Raw genomic sequence first — 20,537 nt, 5'->3', positions numbered from 1 at the left:
TTCAAGTTTTGCTTTAGCATAATTTTTCTCAACAATACAGTTTCTTTCACAAAAGAAAAAGTAATGGGATATGGAAATAAATTAAAATACTTGTTGAAAATATCAAATAATGCTTTATTTCTGTTGTTTGGTTCCAAATCCCACATAAAATGAGACAAGTAGTCAAAAGAGTTTGATAGTATCTACCCACATGATTATCTCATTGTCTGGTACTTAACAGATTGACATTGGATGTTCCAATGGGTGTGATATGTCCTGTTAATGAGACCCACTATCATTATTTCCATTTGCAACAGTATTATGAAATAACCCACTGAACAAGTAAGCGATTACAATTTGATTTGTATATTTCAAGAGGACTTACAGCAAGTGTCTGAAATATTTATTCATTGGAACACATGCGCCACTACCAATATTGTAGTGCTCACCTTGTCTGCTATCACATGTCATGTGTAATAATATATATGCATGTTGATGGTAATGATAACCTCAGTGCAAATGCATACTATGTATCACAAGATTTTGTGGAAAATAAGGACAGCATACATTTTGAGAAACTACATAATGTTTCCAGGAGCAGATGTGGACTCTGACCATAATTTGTTAGTTATGAAATGTAATATAATCGGTTATGAATTGGATGAAAGCTGAAGAATTTGCGGAAAGGTAGGAAATTAAGGAGTAGAGGCCTGGATGAATTGAAGCAGCCAGAGATTTTTCAGAGTTTCAGAGGAAATATTAACTAACAACTGACTGAAATAGGTGAAAGGAATACAATAGAAGATGATTGGATAACTTTGAGAGTTGAAATAATCAAGATGGTAGAGGAATAACTAGGCAAAAAGACAAGGCCCATTAGGAATTCTTTGGATAACATGATATGTTAATTCAATTGACGAAAGGAAGTAAAGTATAAAAATTCTACAAATGAAGCTGGCAACATGGAATACAGATGTTTAAAAAATGAAATTGACTTAATGCGCAAAATGGCAAAGCATGAATGGCTGGAGGTGAGTGGGTTAGATAGGTGCAACACAATGAAAGGAACATCAGGAGAGAAGAGAAGTAGTTCCATGAATATCAAGAGCTCAGATGGAAAGCCAATATTAAGCATAGAAGGGAAGACTCCAAGGTGTAAGCAATAGACAGAAAGGCTATATAAAGAACAGAAATTTTGAGACATTATGGAAATGGAAGAGGAAAGTGGATGAATGCAGTGGTGGGGGGTAGCAATACTGCATGAAGAATTTAACAGAACTCTGAAAGAACAAAGTTGAAACAAGGCACCTGGGGTAGAAGACATATTCTCAGAATTGGTAAGCTTTTCAGGTGAATCGGTGATGACAAAACTGTTTCACTGGTACAGAGGATATATAATGTATATGAAATACTGCCAGACTTCAAGAAGAATGTAATAAGCCCATATCAAAGAAGGTAGGTGCTACCAGCTTTGAGTATAACTGAACTATCTGTTTAATAAGTCATTATTGTTAAATATTAACATGAGTCATGTGCTTGATGATGGAACAGTTGATAAAATCTGAACCAAACAAAAATCAATCTGGTTTTGGAGAAATGTAAGGACATTTGAAGCAATAATGACTTAACAACTCTTTTTTAGATGATAGTCTGAATAAAAGCAAACCCAAATTTATAGATTTTATAGATTAAGGAAAAAAATATTATGCCAATACTCTTTAAAATTCTTAAGCTATTATGGATAAATTACTGGGAGTGAAGGCTATTTTATAACTTGTACCGAAACCAGACTGCAGTTCTAAGAGTCATACGACATGATAAGGGGCTGATACTAGCTTGCAGTCTGACCCCCATGATATTCAGTCTGTACAGAGAGCAACTAACAAAAGAAACCAGGGAGAAATTTGGAAAAGGAATTGAAGTTGAGAGAGAAGAAATGCAAACATAAAGGTTTGTCAGCAACACTGTAATTCTCTCAGAATTGGCAAAAGACCTGGAATATCAGTTGCGTACTATGGGTAGTGTCTTGAAAAAAGACAAAGAATATCGATAAGTTGGAAACAAGTGTAATAGAGTGTAGTCAAACTGAATCAGGCAGTGTTGAGGGAACTAGATTAGGAACCGAGAAAATAAAAAGAAGTAGATGTGTTTTGCTCTTTATTGAGCAAAATAACTTTTGTTGGCCAAAGTAATAATTAAATAAAATTCAGACAGGCAGTAGAAAGAAAAGTGTATCAGAGAAAGAGAAATTTGTTAACATTCAGTGTAAACTTAAGTATTCGAAAGTATTTTTCTGACATGTAGCCTTATGTCATAGTGAAATATTGATAATAAAAGGACTGAAATGTTATGACACAGAAGAATGCTGAAAATTAGCAGGGTTAATCAAGTAACTGGTGCAGAGATACTTCATTGAATTGGAGGAAAGAAGAGCTTTGTGGCACAATTTGACTAAAAGAAAGGATAAGTTGATAGGAAGTAGTGTGATAAATCAAAAAATGATTAATGTGGCAATGGATGCAGTCAATTTATAGGGGAAGAACATGGCTTGATTACAGTAAGCAGATTGAAATAGATAATGAGGGTTGCACAGGTTGGGCTAGTGAGGGGAGCTGCATGAAATCAATACTCAGACTAAAGACCACAATAACAACCTTATTTTCATAATCCATACCAGCAGTTTCCCTCATGAAAACAAACAAAACTTGTACCCATATGTTACTGTCACTTGTGTTAGAGTACTAAATTCTGAAGATAAGGCAGTCGTATTTTGTTTAGCGTATCTTGTTTCAAAGTACACAAAAAACAGCAAAAAAAGTTATGTTGTCATACAACAGTCAGAAAATTTAGCGTACAACAAATATGCTTTCCATGCGAGGACAACACTCTTCCAATTATGACTTGAATATTATATGTAATAAGTAACTGGTGCAGGTTTCCATTATTTAGTTCATAAATGACAGAGTTGCAAACTTTCCTAAAACATTGATTATGATGACCAAAATTACATTATCTTCCAATTATCTGTGAATTATTTTGTTGTCTTGCCTTTCACTTTAAATTTGTTCAGATGAAGCAAAATCAGCATGGAATATCGGCATTCGCACCTGTTAATTTCTCCTCCCCCCTCCTCCTCCTCCTCCCCTCCCCACCTCTTTCCCCAAGAGTTTGTATGTATAAATGAGAAAATTAAAGCATAAAGTCTTCTGAATTCCAGAGGAGAACTGTATTTGTGTTACATTTAAATTTCTTTTACAGGATCCTCAATTGGAAGATTCTGGGCTGTACAAATGTAACATAAAGAATGACCTTGGAGAACTAAATGCAAACCTGACACTCAACATTGAAAGTGAGTAACTGTTTTAATATAATTTTCTATTCAGTGCAAACAGTGTGTGTGTGTGTATGTACATGCAGTGCATTTTTAATCATTTTCAAAATGCCTTCAGTTGTTCCTGTTATCAAGGAAAAGCCAAAGGTTATTAAGATAGTGAAAAAGAAGACTGTGATTATTGAATGCACAGTGCAATCAAAGTTTGCACCCAAGTGTACGTGGTTCAAGGAGAGAACAGCAGTCAAGGAAGACAACAGACGTTCTGTGCATGTGGAGCAAGTGAAAGAGGTATGACTACAGTGATAAATTAACTTTTTGTCTAAAGGAATAAAGTCATTCACTATGGCGCAGTTTTTCACATATTGCTCTATGTAATCTCTACTTGTGCTCAGTTACCTCAGAACAACAGTACACACATTCTTCTCTGCAAAAAGTAGATCCTCACTCCCTGATAATTAGTCATAGAGTCAATCTCATCTCTAGTAAGTAGGACTGTGTTTTTTTGTGATTTGCTGAGAAAAATTAGGGTCATTGAGCATTGTTGCTGCTTCCATTCAGTTAAGTACATCCCGTATTCAACCAGTCATAAGTTTTAAATTACCCAGACAAACTTTAAGCAACACTATCTTTATGTGTTTGAAGTACTAAACTAAAAGTATTATTACCATAATATAAATACTAGTTGTTTTACAAAATGATTTTCATACACTGTACATGATCTACCACTTGACTGCGTGACACTATGTATGCACTAATACGTACCTAATTATGTACACTTTAAGATTCATTCTTCATGTACAGGCTTGATTCACTCTACCACATATTCTGACAGTATAATTGTAGAAGCCATTGCAGTTACTGTTTAGTCCCATTTGGGTGATGCACATGGTGGCAGTAATGATGATTCCCAGGTTAAAGTTTAAAACACTTTATTCACAGCACAAGTTTGCAATAAGTAAAGTAGTAATAACAACTGAAAGATCGTTCATGATCACTTGAAAGTAACAGAAACAAATTTCACTGACATGATACTAAGTCTGAGGGAAGCCTCATCCTAAGCGGCCAGAAAGCCGTGTCCACTGGGCCACACCATGTGTAGTACTGTGAAGCAGTGCGAGGATGGCATGGTGTAGAGTGGAGCATCCAGGCTGGTTTCGGTGAGTTCTCAGTTGATAAGCAATGAGTGTAGCTGGCTGTAGGTCCAGAACTGAGTGCTACTGCTGGAGGCTGTGCTTGGCGTTAGGTATCCAGCAGGTGGAAGTACATCTGTGACCACGTGATGTGAAGATGGTACTTGTGTCCTCAATAGCAGCTCCGCCGCTTTCCTGATGTGCACACTGCTCAGGAGCATGGGTGGTGCCCTCTGGTGGCACCTGTAACAGACAGTGTATCAGCAGAATGTCTGTATTCAGTATGGTGTCTATCACATATGATGTCCTTGTGATATTAGTAAATAATCTCTGGAGGAGAGAGACCTCTGGCCCAAGGGCAAGCAACCCACAGGGCAAAGATGTCATACCAGCAACAGTATACTATTAACCAAAAATGACTTAAACTGATGATTACTGTTTTGACATACTTGCAATAGATGGATTTTTACTTTTATTTTTAAGTGCTGTTTTATGACTATTTGACAAGAAAATGCCATTAAGTTATCAACTTAGGACTTAAATGGATCAACAAGTTGGCTTATGATTTAGTGACTCAATATATGCTTGCACAGTGATGTGCCATATGGCACAAACATGGCCTGGGAACAAGTTCCTGCTTGCAACATCTCCACTGACAAGGGAACCTCCCCATCGCACCCCCCTCAGATTTAGTTATAAGTTGGCACAGTGGATAGGCCTTGAAAAACTGAACACAGATCAATTGAGAAAACGGAGAGAAGTTGTGTAGAACTGTGAAAAAATAAGCGAAATATACAAACTGAGTAGTTCAAGGGAAGATAAGCAACAATAAGGACAATAGTAATGTAGGAGCGCCGTGGTCTCGTGGTAACGTGAGCAGCTGCGGAATGAAAGGTCCTAGGTTCAAATCTTCCATCAAGTGTAAATTTTAATTTTTTATTTTCAGTTTATGTGACAAACTCTTATGTTTTCATCACTTTTTTGGGAGTGATTATCACATCCACAAGAAAACCTAAATCGGGCAAGGTAGAAGAATCTTTTTACCCATTCGCCAAGTGTACAAGTTAGGTGGGTCGACAACATATTCCTGTCATGTGACGCACATGCCGTCACCAGTGTCGTATAGAATATATCAGATGTGTTTTCCTGTGGAGGAATCGGTTGACCTATGACCTTACGATCAAATGTTTTCTGTTCCCATTGGAGAGGCACGTCCTTTCGTCTACTAATCGCACGGTTTTGCAGTGCGGTTGCAAAACACAGACACTAAACTTATTACAGTGAACAGAGATGTCAATGAACGAACGGACAGATAATAACTATGCAAAAATAAAGAAAGTAAAATTTTCAGTCGAGGGAAGACTTGAACCAAGGATCTCTCCTTCAGCAGCTGCTCACGCTACCACGGGACCACGGCGCTTCTAAGCACACTTCGTCCATGATGTTGCTTATGTCACCCATGGACTACTCAGTTTGTATATTTTGCTTTTTTTTTCACAGTTCCACACAACTTCTTCCTGTTTTCTCAATTGATCTGTGTTCAGTTTATCAAGGCCTATTCACTGTGCCAACTTATAACTAAATCTGAGGGGGGTGCGATGGGGAGGTTCCCTTGTGAGTTTACAGAAAGATGATCAACACTGATTTTTAATAAGAGGTTAATATCACTATGCTACTGGTATAGTTACTAAAAATAAGAGTACACGTGTTATATGTAACAAAGATAGAGCTCAGAATATTAAAACACCCCTGTAAACACTCCAAATGAAAAAAACCTTTTCAATTATATACTAAAAAGCACTTGGAATGTCAGATTTTAATTTTCCTTCAATCAATCCAGCATTCCCTACTTCTTTGTCAGAAAATAAATGGTTACTTATTTATTATTTTCCTCTGTACTTTTTACTTGATTATGTACACTGTAACAGCTATTTATGTAGGAATGAACATATCATACTATAAGTGATAGATCATAAAAATATTCTCTCTTTCATCTGTATAAATGGTTAATACTGTACATCTTTATTTTTGCTCAACAAACTTGCTGCTAGTAATTGTCTTCAGTGGCTATTCATTGAAGATTGATTTTATTTTTAAAAATGGAAAATTCAGGAATAACATACAAATAAGGGTTAGATCACTATTCACTAATCAGAGGTGGCACTGTGAAATGGATAAGTGTGTGAATAGGTGGTAAACGGCTCGATTTTCAGCCAGTTTCTTTGTCAGAACTTGAAATAAATTGTTATGAGAATTACATTTTATTTTATTTGTTTTTACATGCACTTTATTAGTATTGTACATAATCACTGTAGAAAACAAAACAAAATACGACACAACAAAATAACTACTATCCAGTATCATCTGCACCAGGTTGTGTTTCATAACAGTTGCAGAACTGATTGTCTACTGTCATTGTGTTGATTCTGGTGAGGTAATTGCCACTGGAGCAATTAATTTATTTAGGGAATTATTGGACTGTACTTAATATTAAGGCAATTTTCTAAAATTTGAGATGTTGTAAGCATGTAGAAATATATGATACATCAATGCAATACATATTACATTTTTGTTCTATATTTGTATCAACATTGGCGCTGTCATTATAGCAGTACCTATTTGATTTTATCTACAGGGAGAATTTTCTGTGAAACTGGAGATTGCATCGTGTTCAGAATCAGACAAAGGTACTTACAAGTTGGTTGCAAGAAATGAAAAGGGAGAGGCAACGTCACAGACTGTGGAAATTATTGACATTCCAGTAGAGGAGGAGGAAAAGGGTCAACCACCAGAGTTTGCTCTTGGTCTCCGCTCTATTGTAAGTTTTCATGCTTACCCTTAAATTGTTCACTGTATTCCTGAAATAAGAATGTTTATGAAGACGTTTCTGTGTAGACACTAATGCCAGCTTTGAACTGTTCCACAGAGCTCGGAAGAGGGAAAATCTATTGAATTTGTTGCAAAGCTGGTTACTATTGACAAGAAAGTGAAAGTTACGTGGTACAGGTATGTCAGTTTATAAAGTACAAACATTAGTTTCAGTGTCCCTCTTTTTCAGTGGGTTAGTTGATATTAAATACAGACTTCTAAGGATATGGAGGCAATATACACATTTACAAGCAGCCTTCCTATATGCATATTTTGACACATTTTTTAATTTTATGATGTTGTAAACTGGATGCATATTGATGATCAGAATAAGACTGTACTCATGTTTCCTGAATTTGCAACCACTGGAACAGTAGTAAGTAAAATGTAGCAAACCGTCAACTGTTGTAGAGAAGTACTCAACTCTATCAACCAGCACTGTAGATAAGTTTACTAATGCTTATGAGTGTGGTGGTGCTTGACTAGAAGGTGGTAAATTTGGATCCTGCTGGGGGAAAGAAACTATCATCGCTAGAATTTAGCCAGTAAGAAGATGGGAAGTAGTGGCATATGACTCCTGATTCCAAGGTTCTGCATTGATACCCCATACCTTTTCCCAGAGTTACAGAAAGGGTAGAAGTACATTGGAGATGATGACTACCATTAAAGAACAGTAGGTTCTGAGAGAAAAGGAAAATATTATAAAAAATTCTTGTGCAATATTTTCACAATCATTTTTCAAGTATGTGGAACCTCCGTTACCACACAAAACTGACTATAGTACTGATCAGATGAAAGCAGTAGCTGTGAAGTTTGGAAGAGGCTTGTTATTATGAGGTTTCTGAACAATCTTGACAGGAATATGTGTTTTTGTTCCCACAGAAAATAACACCCTCAAAGTTTTGAGGCCAGACAGCATATAGTGGCTTGCAAAATGCACATGTGGCTGTTAATGATAGCTTGTTTTTTTGAGTGGAATAAAATGTTTATAAATAGAATATCAAAAGAGGAATTTCTCACTTCTTGGGAAAGGAATTTATTTTGGCTGTAATGTTATATATGTGCAGAAGTTTCATTCAGTATTTGCAACATTTGTAGATATTCCTGTAAACTGAAAAATTTATTCTTGAATTACATTCATGTTCATAAAAAAGAGAATGCCTAAACTGATTAGAAATAGGACTTTCACATTCACAGGACATGTACATTAGTATGTTCTGCAGAAATGGCTAGCATTTGAACCATGTTGGCTCACGGGTTCAAGGTCAACATCGATATTGCAGCTCAACACCGCCTACCAGTAAAATGTACCTGCAGCTCTCGTTGCTATAAACCAGAGGTAATGGATCAGTGTGACTTGAGCAGACATGCAGGATGCATTGCAGACATATGTGCAAACCACACTGTCAAATCAGTGAGTTTGAAAGAGGAGGCATTATTGGCTTGAGAGAATATGATGCGGCTGTCTGGGAAACTGCTGCTCATGTGGAAAGAAGTGTTTGGGCAGTGCAATGGGTGTGTGCAGAATGGTTCACAGAAGGCCATAGAACACGATGAGATGGGTCAGGTCACACCACCCAGACCATCTACCGAGAAGACTGACACCTCATCCAAAAGGCTTTGCAGGACAGATGTGCATTCTCTTCAGCTCAGGCATAACAGTGGAGCAGTATAACACATCATACACTGTCAGGGGTGACAATACATCACCATTTATTATAGCATGGGCTATGTGTGCATTGACCACTTCTCCGTCTACTTTTGATGAATGAGCAGAAATGTGCTAGATGGCAATGGCATATGGAATGATGTCACTGAGGACAGGAATGGCATCAGCTATGGCAGACTGGGGGATTGGCATCACAGTGACTGCATTTGCACAAGATGTACAGTGCTAACTCAAGGCCTACAACTCAAGTGCTATTGGGAACAACCACAAATCTCAGTTAGTGCACGACCAAGGCACTGTGACCAGTGTGAGCCATGTGGATGACATCCTGCAACCCATAGTCTTGTTGCACAACAACCCAGATGCCATTATTCAGCAAGACAATGCACAACCACTTGTTGCTGTGTGAACATATGCCTTCTTGGTGTCACAGTATGTCAGCTTTTTGCCCTGCCGTACCAGATCACCAGACTTGTCGCCAATCAAAAACGTGGGATATGGTGAAATGACAGGTGCAGTGCTGTGACCCATTGCGAACTACCACAGATGGACTTTGGGACCAGTTGAATGTAGAATGGAATGCTATATCACAGGATACCATTTGCGCCTTATACACGTCGATGCCTGAATATGAATGTCCTACCTCTAGCTGTTTTTTCTGAATGTGAGTGTATTTTTCAGATAAATGTGTTTTTTGTGCACCTACATGCATACACACATACATACATACAGAGAGAGAGAGAGAGAGAGTGAGAGAGATGAGGGGGGGGGGGGGGGGGGCATGAATACTATGTGTCCGGAAAGAAATAAGGAAAAGTCTTTCTTTCAGCAGCTCTCCAGAGCTAGAGTAAGAGTAATCTAGAAGCATATGAACCATGTACTTCACATAATCATGACAGTGATAAGGCAGAGAGTTACTCTAAATACTGTATTTGTAGTAAAGAATTCCAGCTATTAACTATCCAGTGTATTTAGAGGGCAACTTTGTATGATATAAATTTTAGTTCTAACTTAAAGTTAACAGATTTCTGTTGTACAAGAGTGAATGATGATTGCAATGATAAGCCTACTGTGCCCCTTGAAACAGTGAGAGTAATTTGTTCTTTTTGTCATTTTAATCATTATAATCTCAAGTTGTGGATGCATTGCCGGAAGGATGAGACAGTTATTCTTCCAGAAATCAGTACATTAATGTATTTTTTTTATGTAATACAGATTTAAGACAGATTACAAGATTTCATGTGTATGAGAAAAGACACTGAATGAGTCAAAATTAATTCAAAGATAATTATCTATTAGCATGTATTTGTGTGATGCTGCAGTTGAAAAGTCCTTATTTATAAGGTTTTCTTTAAATATTTAACTGTGTGTATAATGACTTTTCATTGTCTTTTTGCATTTTGTAGAATTAGCTTAAGTGCTTTACATAGGCACTGAAAAACAAAAGTACATGTTTCTCAATTGAAATTTGTGTTGTTGACACTGCAGGAACACGACAATAATCAGAGAATCCTCTGAAATCAGCACGAGCTTTGATGGACAGTATATAAGATTATCAATCTCATCATGTAAAAAAGAACATTCCGGTTCATACAAAGTAACTGTTGCCAATGAATATGGAAAAGCAGACTCATCAGCGGATCTTAAAGTGATAGGTATGTTTGCATTATAATCTTATTCTTACAGAGATCTTTAGTGTAATCTGCAATATAGTGAAAAAGAGTTCTTATTAATATGAAAATATTTTTACTAACATCTTAAGACTGCCAAAATTGCATTGTGACTGAAGAAAAGGGAATTGCACTGTCAAGAGAGAGAGATTTGTCACAGAAGTGCAGTAACAACTGCTATTCATTATTTCTCAGTTGGCAGAAGCCAGAAGACTTCAGCCAAATGACAGATGTTTGCAACTACCAAATTTTAAAGCAAATGAAGTTACAGTATTGATGAAGTTACAGTGTTGTAACAGTGTTGTTTTGATCTAAAGTGGTATACCTCCTTTGCGGATGGCCTTTTTCTGTATAATAAGGATCTTATTCCTATTTAATGCACTAACCCAAAGTTCAATCCCGTAGGACATACTGGAATAAAATTGTGCATAGTAATATTTTATCAGGGTTTCCATGTTGACAATTTCACTTAACTTCCTGATAGCAAAACAAACTGAGTGGAGCTTATGATACGACAGTTGTTTAGTGTTGCTATTTTTAAAACAGATAAAATTGGTTTTCTTGTGATTTGGTACTAATCTATTATTGCAAAACCATTTATCAAGACTACAAAGAACCCCTCCAGCTTTAAGAGCATAGTCTTCTAAATGTGCACCCTTTATCACAATCTTTGTATCATCAGCATAAAGGATGGTCTTATTTTAAATGCCATTGGGAAGATCATTTACGTAAATGAAGAAGAGTAATGGCCCAAGCACACTTCCTTTAGAGACCTATATGATCTCTGGATCAAAGGGAACCAGGTTCTTGAATTAAATAGAGAAGTGATTTAAATACAGGCTATATATTGAGTGAAAGGAACTCGATTGATGATTTAGCACGAAAGGCAGAATTGTGGCAGTTTCCAGTGTGGTATAAACTAGCAAGATGTCTCAGAGTCATTTGGAATCAAAAGAGAGGGTTGAGATGTATCATTGGCAGATAAAGTTATTTACTGGGATACAAATCTCAGTGTGCAATGTCAGCAAACATGCTGCAGCTTGTGGTGAACAGTTGAAAGTATTTGTTACTAGTTGTGAGTCTGTGTTATCACTGATAATGAAAGTTAACCATAGTGTAAGGTTGTTGTTTAGCAGGCAATAGATTGCAAACCACGCAGTAAATTGTAAATTTTTTTAGTAAACATATATTTGCAACTACAGGAAATTCCTCATGTGTTTCTCAAATACTTTTAACTGCTCATTTATTCAAATCTCCATTTCTGAATTATTTGTTTTTTCCTTACATGTGATACTTGAATTTCACCTTGACCACAGACAGTTATTTTGTATGGTCTCCCTTCTAGTATTTTGAGCACACAGCTTTGGTAGTAGCTTCCTTTATGTGATTTTATATTTTGTTATATTTAGCTGTAAACTAGAGGTGTCACTACTGATTTCTTTTTATACTCGATTTTTCTGTTGCTCTTATCTTGAGCAAATACACTCCTGGAAATTGAAATAAGAACACCGTGAATTCATTGTCCCAGGAAGGGGAAACTTTATTGACACATTCATGGGGTCAGATACATCACATGATCACACTGACAGAACCACAGGCACATAGACACAGGCAACAGAGCATGCACAATGTCGGCACTAGTACAGTGTATATCCACCTTTCGCAGCAATGCAGGCTGCTATTCTCCCATGGAGACGATCGTAGAGATGCTGGATGTAGTCCTGTGGAACGGCTTGCCATGCCATTTCCACCTGGCGCCTCAGTTGGACCAGCGTTCGTGCTGGACGTGCAGACCGCGTGAAACGACGCTTCATCCAGTCCCAAACATGCTCAATGGAGGACAGATCCGGAGATCTTGCTGGTCAGGGTAGTTGACTTACACCTTCTAGAGCACGTTGGGTGGCACGGGATACATGCGGACGTGCATTGTCCTGTTGGAACAGCAAGTTCCCTTGCCGGTCTAGGAATGGTAGAACGATGGGTTCGATGACGGTTTGGATGTACCGTGCACTATTCAGTGTCCCCTCGACGATCACCAGTGGTGTACAGCCAGTGTAGGAGATCGCTCCCCACACCATGATGCCGGGTGTTGGCCCTGTGTGCCTCGGTCGTATGCAGTCCTGATTGTGGCGCTCACCTGCACGGCGCCAAACACGCATACGACCATCATTGGCACCAAGGCAGAAGCGACTCTCATCGCTGAATTTATAATGTGTGCGCCATTCATATTCACGTCCCTCCATTCACGCCTGTCGCGATACCACTGGAGGCGGGCTGCACGATGTTGGGGCGTGAGCGGAAGACGGCCTAACGGTGTGCGGGACCGTAGCCCAGCTTCATGGAGACGGTTGCGAATGGTCCTCGCTGATACCCCAGGAGCAACAGTGTCCCTAATTTGCTGGGAAGTGGCGGTGCGGTCCCCTACGGCACTGCGTAGGATCCTACGGCCTTGGCGTGCATCCGTGCGTCGCTGCGGTCCGGTCACAGGTCGACGGGCACGTGCACCTTCCGCCGACCACTGGTGACAACATCGATGTACTGTGGAGACCTCACGCCCCACGTGTTGAGCAATTCGGCGGTACGTTCACCCGGCCCCCCGCATGCCCACTATACGCCCTCGCTCAAAGTCCGTCAACTGCACATACGGTTCACGTCCACGCTGTCGCGGCATGCTACCAGTGTTAAAGACTGCGATGGAGCTCCGTATGCCACGGCAAACTGGCTGACACTGACGGCGGCGGTGCACAAATGCTGCGCAGCTAGCGCCATTCGACGGCCAACACCGCGGTTCCTGGTGTGTCCGCTGTGCCGTGCGTGTGATCATTGCTTGTACAGCCCTCTCGCAGTGTCCGGAGCAAGTATGGTGGGTCTGACAAACCGGTGTCAATGTGTTCTTTTTTCCATTTCCAGGAGTGTATGTTACATTTCTAGCCATCCTTAACATTGTAAATCTGGGGAAATCATTATATTCATTACTTTTCTAGTCAGTGCTGTATTTATCAGAATTTTATAAAACTACAAGTGGCCCGTAGGAGATCAAGTATCTCCAGGAAATGTGTTTCTTCTTTGGTCTCTTTTTTTAAGTCCAAATACCACTTGTTGCACTCTAATTAACCATGACTTTTATGCTCACTAGGACCAGTTGTGTAAAATAAGCAAGATTTATTTATTACATGTGTTCCATTCATTTGATTAATTAATATTTAATTTTCCCATTTTTTACAGAAAAGAAGAAAGTTGAAGAGAAGGTACAGTAGAATTCACTTTACAGTAGTACAAAATTTCATTATAACAATTCCAAGTAATTTTTCTGCTAAACGTCCATAGACACAAAGTACACATATGTCACAGTGTTTTTCCTGGGCTGATAGAGCTTAATGATCAGCATGGTGTATAACATTTTTAATACTTAAATGTAATCAGTACAATACTGCTCCCTCCATTTCTGTATAACAATTTCAGCTGTCAGAACAAATCCATTTCACTCTTTATGGTACTGACACTCAGACGTATCCATACACTAATTTCTCCTGTGAATGATAAATTCCATATAAAGGTAAGTTGCAAAACATCTAGATTAGTTGCCAACAACATTTTTGTTAATAAGTTATACACATTGCTTTTGCCAAAGTAACAAATATTTCATCGTGTATGTCAATAGTATAGCACATTAGGATGCAAACTTGCTCTTTATTCCATAACAGGTAAATTACTTACATGTTCCATATATCATGTTTGTGACAAACTATGAAGAAGATCTTCATCTAAACACATTTTTACAAGTTTGTTTATGAGTGACACAATGTTTGACCCTGCCTCGCCCCAATAATCCATTTTCTTCTTAATATTCAAGTGTCATTTAATAATTTAGCTGAGACACTAACAGAGGAGGATATATCACATTGCAACAGTTCCATGTGGCATGCAAAAGAATGTTGAGTACAAAGACTGAATCTTTTTTCAGTCTAATTTATTAATTACCTATTACTACTGATCTAAGTGTGTAGCAGCTGTTTATTGTTCCTACAACAACATAAGTCATGTTTTAAATTCTCCATTGCAGTTATAATATCTGCACAGATTATTTAGCCAGTTACAAGTCTTACAATATGGATATAACATTCAAATAATGTTTCATAATTTTTGTTTTAATTGTGTTTGATTGTTTCTGTTATCATAATAGAAAAAAGAAGAGGAAAAGAAGGAAGAGAAGCGTGTGGAGAAGAAAGTTGAAGAGAAACCAGAACCAGAAAAGGTAACTTGATATTTCATTGACAATAACGCAATGGGTGATCACTGAATTGTCACCACCTGTCTGGTACTGTATAAGTCATCATTTTACTATGTATACAACAGTGACAGCATTGTAATAAGACACCACTAGCTGCTTTGTGGTATGGGCATCCACACTGCATTACATTTGACCTCCAATATTGGTACTGGGTATGGGCTTACATTTAATGTCCAGATCAATAGGATTTCAGGCTAGTGAATTTTGGACATTCTAGATGTTCGAAGTCTCTCCAATGTTCTGCAAACCAAGCTAATAAAATATGTGAGTGGTAATTTGGTACATTAAAAAAGATGGCTTCATAGTTCAGCAAATAGCGCAACACTGGAAGCTGCATAGACTGTGTAGGAAGACAGTACCACCATAAATCATTAATCCATGTTTCCCATAACACAAGTACTACCACTTGCTTTCGCAAATGACACTGTGCACAATGCAACAAAGTAAAAAACTGTCAGCATTAAACATACAGATGCATATCCATGGTGTGGTGGAGCAAGAACAGACCTTTTGTTAGCAATCAAGCACCAATGAGTCACGTTTTCCTAACTAATTCAAATGAAGTGGTGATGGCATCATTTATGTCTGCTATAGCAGCACCTTTGTAATGTATGGTCATCAGGGATATGGCATCAAGCTGATCACGGTAACATTGAGTGAACAGCTGACCCAAAGAGTCACAGAGCCTTTGCTATCATCTGTTATAATTCATGATTTCCCTGTGTTGATATCTGCTGTGCTGTAATCCCTCCATTACTTCTTTCTCAAATAATAATAAATTCTTTTAATTTGCCCATATACTCAACTGTTATTTAATTACTGACTGCTTAGTCATATCTTAGTATGCTATGGGTCTCCATGATGATTTTCCATGCTTAATTACATGGCTGCATTTACACATTGGTGACGTGGTCACAGTTCAGTAATCACTCATTATCATTCTCATTGGAAGACTGTACTTACGTTTTGTAATGAGAACTAAGATAAAATAAAAAAGGTTAGTTGTTGTGGCACTAGCAAAATGGATGGAATTCATATATTACATTTACAAATTGCTCGTAAGGGATCTTATAATCATTTATCAATTGAGGTAAAATTCTGCTTGTTTCAAGATCTTGCAGTGTCCTATGATGGTGTTTGTCAAGTGTGGTGCAGTATCAGAAAGATAGAATGGGTCCAGTCTTGATCTTTATTTTCGACATTGTTTCCCACCAAGTTTCAGAAAGCTTGCTGTCCTTTAGCAGTTGTTTGATCTTTATTGCCTGATCCAAAATATTCCAGATATCACAATCAACTCTTTAGTCTTGTAAATAAACTTCATATTAGTGCACACTCCACAGCAGAGTGAAAATTTCATTCTGGAAACATCCCCAGGCTGTAGCTATCCCATGTCTCCGCTATATCCTTTCTTACAGGAGTGCTAGTCTTGCAAGTTTTGCAGGAGAGCTTCTGTGAAGTTTGGAATGTAGGAGATTAAATACTGGTGGAAGTAAAGCTGTGAGAGCAGGTCTTGGTCATGCTTGGATAGCTCAGTCAGTAGAGCACTTGGGTGCAAAAGGCAAAAGTCCCAAGTTTGAGTCTCGGTCTGGCACACAGTTTTAATCTGTCAGGAAGTTTCATATCATCACACACTCTGCTTCAGAGTGAAAATTTCAGTCTGGAATAACCGTATTTCATTTTGAATTCATACTATGAAAATTGAGGTTACTAAACGCTTTAAAGTATTTGCATTTCTATTTAAATAGTACTATTTGAGATATAAGAAAATAGGGAGACTATATACATGAAAAAAAATTTCATTTGGATGATGTATTTTGGAACTTTTGAAAACAAAGTGTCCCATATTTTGTCACAAAGTCAGTAAGATCCTTGGCTAAAACCATACAGACTGATATAAAGTCTGAGTGAGAACTATTTAAAAGATTCTGAGTCTAACTTTTTACAGCAAGTGGTTTTGATCTGCAGTATTGCAAACACCAAGAAAGTTTTAGTGATTATGCTTTAAATGTTCCAGTTACTTTCAGTCTCTAAATAATTCTTCATTATAGCACTTTAACTCCGTGTCTGTAACGCAGATGCTGCAATAATGAAGAGCTCTGTAATGAAAAATATGTAATCTCTGATCTAATCTCTGGAAGTGTAAGAATTCTTTGGGATTTAAATTATATCATTATGAATCCTGAAACAGTCCAAGCCAATTTTTATGTATTTTACATTTATTTCTGGTGACCGGTTTGGTTAAACCATTTTCAACAAAATTCATAATGAGACGTTAGTGGGCTCTTTGCATTTGGGTTAAAAAAAGATTTCACCAAAATCAGTCACCAGAAATAAATTTTAAAAAAAGGCTTGGACTGTTTTAAGATTCATTTTTCATAATCAGTTGCTTAATTTCCATAAACACTGAGTCAAAAAGTATATCAAAATTACTTAATAAACAAGTGATACTATTTTACAATCAAATTCATTGTTGTCTTTAGAAAGTGGAGGAAAAAGTTGAGAAAAAGAAAGAACAGAAAGTGCCAGAAAAGAAGGCTGAGGCAATAAAGAAAGTGGAGCCACAGAAGGTAATTCAATATTCAGCTCCAGTTTCTGTTCAATTTTGTGCATGATAAATACTTTTTCCTTAAATGCAACAAATCAACAGATTTTAATAAAGTGCTTTACAGCAGTAACTCAATTCTTCTTACTGCTACTGTCGCTCCAGTGTGAAAATTAATATTTGAGTTACCTTTCTGCTTGTTATTCTGAGGGGCTATTGGTCACGGTTTCTGTTTGTTTCTTTCTTCTTTTTAAAAGGTTGATATAATCTTGACAACACTTCATGCTTCTTTCTGCATTCACCTAGATCAAGCTCTGCATTTCCTCTCTCTGATTCATATTTCTGATATTATGTTCTGTACATTATTTTTAAATATTTTTGCTTGGGATATTCTTTGAATGCTTTAAAATTCTTGTAAGTATAGTTGTTTCATGTAGTATGCAGTTGTTTCATATACCTTATGTTCAAAATATGTTTTAAAGAATAAGTTTGTCTCATTTTATTAGATCAGAGTAATATCTTTCTAACATGACATTTTCAGTCTCAGTTTATTTTCAGAAATCTGAACCCTGTCAAAAGTCACATAATACTTTCCTTTGGTTATAAGACATAGTACAGAACAAAGTTCATGTCCTCCATTATATAACGTCACAAAGAGTGATGGTATTTCCCCTATTGCATTAAATATGTGCTGTATTGGTACAATAATCAAAACACAATCCTCTATTCTGAGGTTTTGTTGTATATCTATTGACCTTTACATCATTAGAACACTAAACCCCAACTCTCCTTCCTTTTATAAGAGATCAGGATCAAATTCATTTGGAAAAATAATTATTACTACAAATGTTATCACATTTTTGAGTATTTATCTAAACTATGTCAAAAAATAAAGTAGTTATTACATTGACCTTTACCAATAGTCCAGGCAGACATTTAGAAATCTATTAGCGGATTGACTTTTCATAGTCTGATATTCATTTTCTTAGAGCTTCTTCATGGAAAATTATTTGTGTCAAGAAGAAGAAAAGAGAAATGGGTGACTGCTTTTGTTTCAAGTCACTCCTTCTGCCTCTCTCCAGATCTGTATTCCTGATTCATGCCATCACTATGTTAACTTTTCCAGATTTCTCCAGTTTTTCTGTTTGTCACTGTGCCTGTTTAATGAAACAGAAATGAACATCTGTTACTGAAAGCTAGAGTGCCTATCAACTTCCTGTGTGTTAGTACCTTCACTACTTTCCCTACTTGTTGATGAGAAGAACAGTCTTTATTTATCTTTAACCAAGTTTAAACCACAATTTCACATTAGCTGTTATATTTATTTGTGGCTAGAACAAAAATAAATTTTCTACATGTTTAATGTTCTGACTAGCCCTTCTTACTGTTACAACACTTTGAAACCTGGCTTGAGAAACTAGCTATCTTTGCTTTTATTTTTTACCTGACAAAATTACTCCATAGTTAAATACTCTTTCAAATTATGTGTGGCCATCAATTAACATGATGATTTAATTTAGAACATTTGTGCCCTATATAACAGCTGCTTTTATTTTTCCATACTAAAGTAATTTGCAACAGATGTGCAACACGTATCGTAAGGAACCAAACAATAAGTTGATACTGTGTGTGTGTGTGTGTGTGTGTGTGTGTGTGTGTGTGTGTGAGAGAGGGTGTGTGCGCATGCTATTCATTGTAAATTAAGTTATATAGTTTTTAACAGCACTTGAAAGTTAATGAGATGAGTAAAGTGTTATGATGCTTGTTGAAGTTTGCTGTGAAACTTTAATGGAAAAAAAATAGCAGGAATGCCCTAAAAGACAGCTAAGGATGTGACTATAATAATGTTTACAAGGAATTGGATGTAATACTGCACTGGATCACAATCTTTGTCTTTATTTGTGCAATATTGTGCACCTTTCATGTGAAAAGTTTTGCTGTAAACTTTAACAAACTTTATATCAATGTGCTTTTCATAAGTGTTCTGTTTACAAAAACCCATTGGGCTTAAAAGTTTTGTAAAAACCTTGGTTTTGCGTCTTAATGTAGTTACAAAATATTAGGTATACCTAAGTTACATGGAGGTCCTTTATATGGAACTCATATTCATAAGTGAAGGTAATTTTGAAATTCACAGATAAACATAGCATCATGGCAACAATATCCACACTAAACCAGGGTGCCACAACACAGAAATGAGACATGCATGACACTATTACAATACTGCTTAGTTTGCCTGCTACAGTCCGTACAGGCAAATATTGTGTGCATCATTATAAGAGTTAGTTGTATGCATTTAACACATGATATCTGATTTGTAGGGAAGCAGAAAGGCGTAGTAAACACATTTGGATTATATTATGTATGAGTGAATCACTGACAGATAAATGGCTTCCCATAATCATTGCAGGATAATATGGTAGCTGAATTGATCCTAATGTCATTTCATAGCCGTGGAGAAAATTCCAGGAGAGCAAAACCTTCAACTTATATATGGATATAGTAGACTGTATGCTACAACCTAATGGCAAGATCATTATCTCAATTTACTGTAGGTGTTCCATTTGGTGTGTGTTAATAGGTCTCCCTATCTTTGTGATGAATATCATTCTTCACTTGCAACTGACTTTGTAGTTGGGCATATGAAGCTTGTGAGATGTATCCTCCTTATAGCCAAACACATATTTGATTCTCTTATTTGTTTGGTAGAACAACTTAATGCCCACACAAATAAAAACTTTTCCCATACATTTGCAGACTCCTTACACACATGGTAAGAGATTGTTTAGGCTTTATTTTGCATTACCAAAATGTGGTGTATAGTTCTAGTCTCATTGGTATTGGCTCTGAAAGTAGATGATAGCGTCTGCAATTCTGCCTTCAAATGTCATATGACAACTGACTCAGTGTGCCCTCTTTTTCAACATGTGCAGTGTAGAATTCTTCTGGTGAGGGTGATGGTGAGATGTGCGTGGCGAGGGTGATGGTGAGATGTGGAGTACTGGTACCTGTCAGTAGTGGTGTGTTTCCAGTAAACTCTGTGGCATTGTTAGC

At 37.2% G+C, this 20,537-nt stretch overlaps 2 protein-coding genes across 7 annotated transcripts in view; both read left to right on the top strand.

Annotated features, from left to right (window-relative positions):
- Positions 1-15,111, top strand: part of LOC124556276 (muscle M-line assembly protein unc-89-like) — a 135,654-nt gene extending 120,543 nt beyond the window's left edge. The window contains exons 11-18 of the mRNA XM_047130260.1: positions 3,238-3,328; positions 3,429-3,601; positions 7,079-7,261; positions 7,370-7,449; positions 10,469-10,635; positions 13,876-13,898; positions 14,834-14,905; positions 15,013-15,111. Of these exons, the coding sequence (XP_046986216.1) occupies positions 3,238-3,328; positions 3,429-3,601; positions 7,079-7,261; positions 7,370-7,449; positions 10,469-10,635; positions 13,876-13,898; positions 14,834-14,905; positions 15,013-15,111 (888 nt within the window). The remainder of the gene's footprint in view (positions 1-3,237; positions 3,329-3,428; positions 3,602-7,078; positions 7,262-7,369; positions 7,450-10,468; positions 10,636-13,875; positions 13,899-14,833; positions 14,906-15,012) is intronic.
- The window catches only part of LOC124555505 (twitchin), a 367,233-nt gene continuing 361,567 nt past the window's right edge, over positions 14,872-20,537 (top strand). Inside the window, exon 1 of one of the 6 annotated variants that reach the window (XM_047129451.1) lies at positions 14,872-14,905. The gene's annotated coding sequence lies outside the window, so the exon portion shown is untranslated. Of the gene's footprint in view, positions 14,906-17,441; positions 17,509-20,537 lie in introns of those variants that run through there. The other 5 variants (XM_047129441.1, XM_047129452.1, XM_047129449.1 and 2 more) reach the window with 5 other exon arrangements.

This window comes from Schistocerca americana, chromosome X (genome assembly GCF_021461395.2).
Source record: "Schistocerca americana isolate TAMUIC-IGC-003095 chromosome X, iqSchAmer2.1, whole genome shotgun sequence".
In the NCBI taxonomy this organism is placed as follows: domain Eukaryota; kingdom Metazoa; phylum Arthropoda; class Insecta; order Orthoptera; family Acrididae; genus Schistocerca; species Schistocerca americana.
Note: the sequence above shows the minus strand (reverse complement) of the source record. Positions and strands in the feature narration are given on the sequence as shown.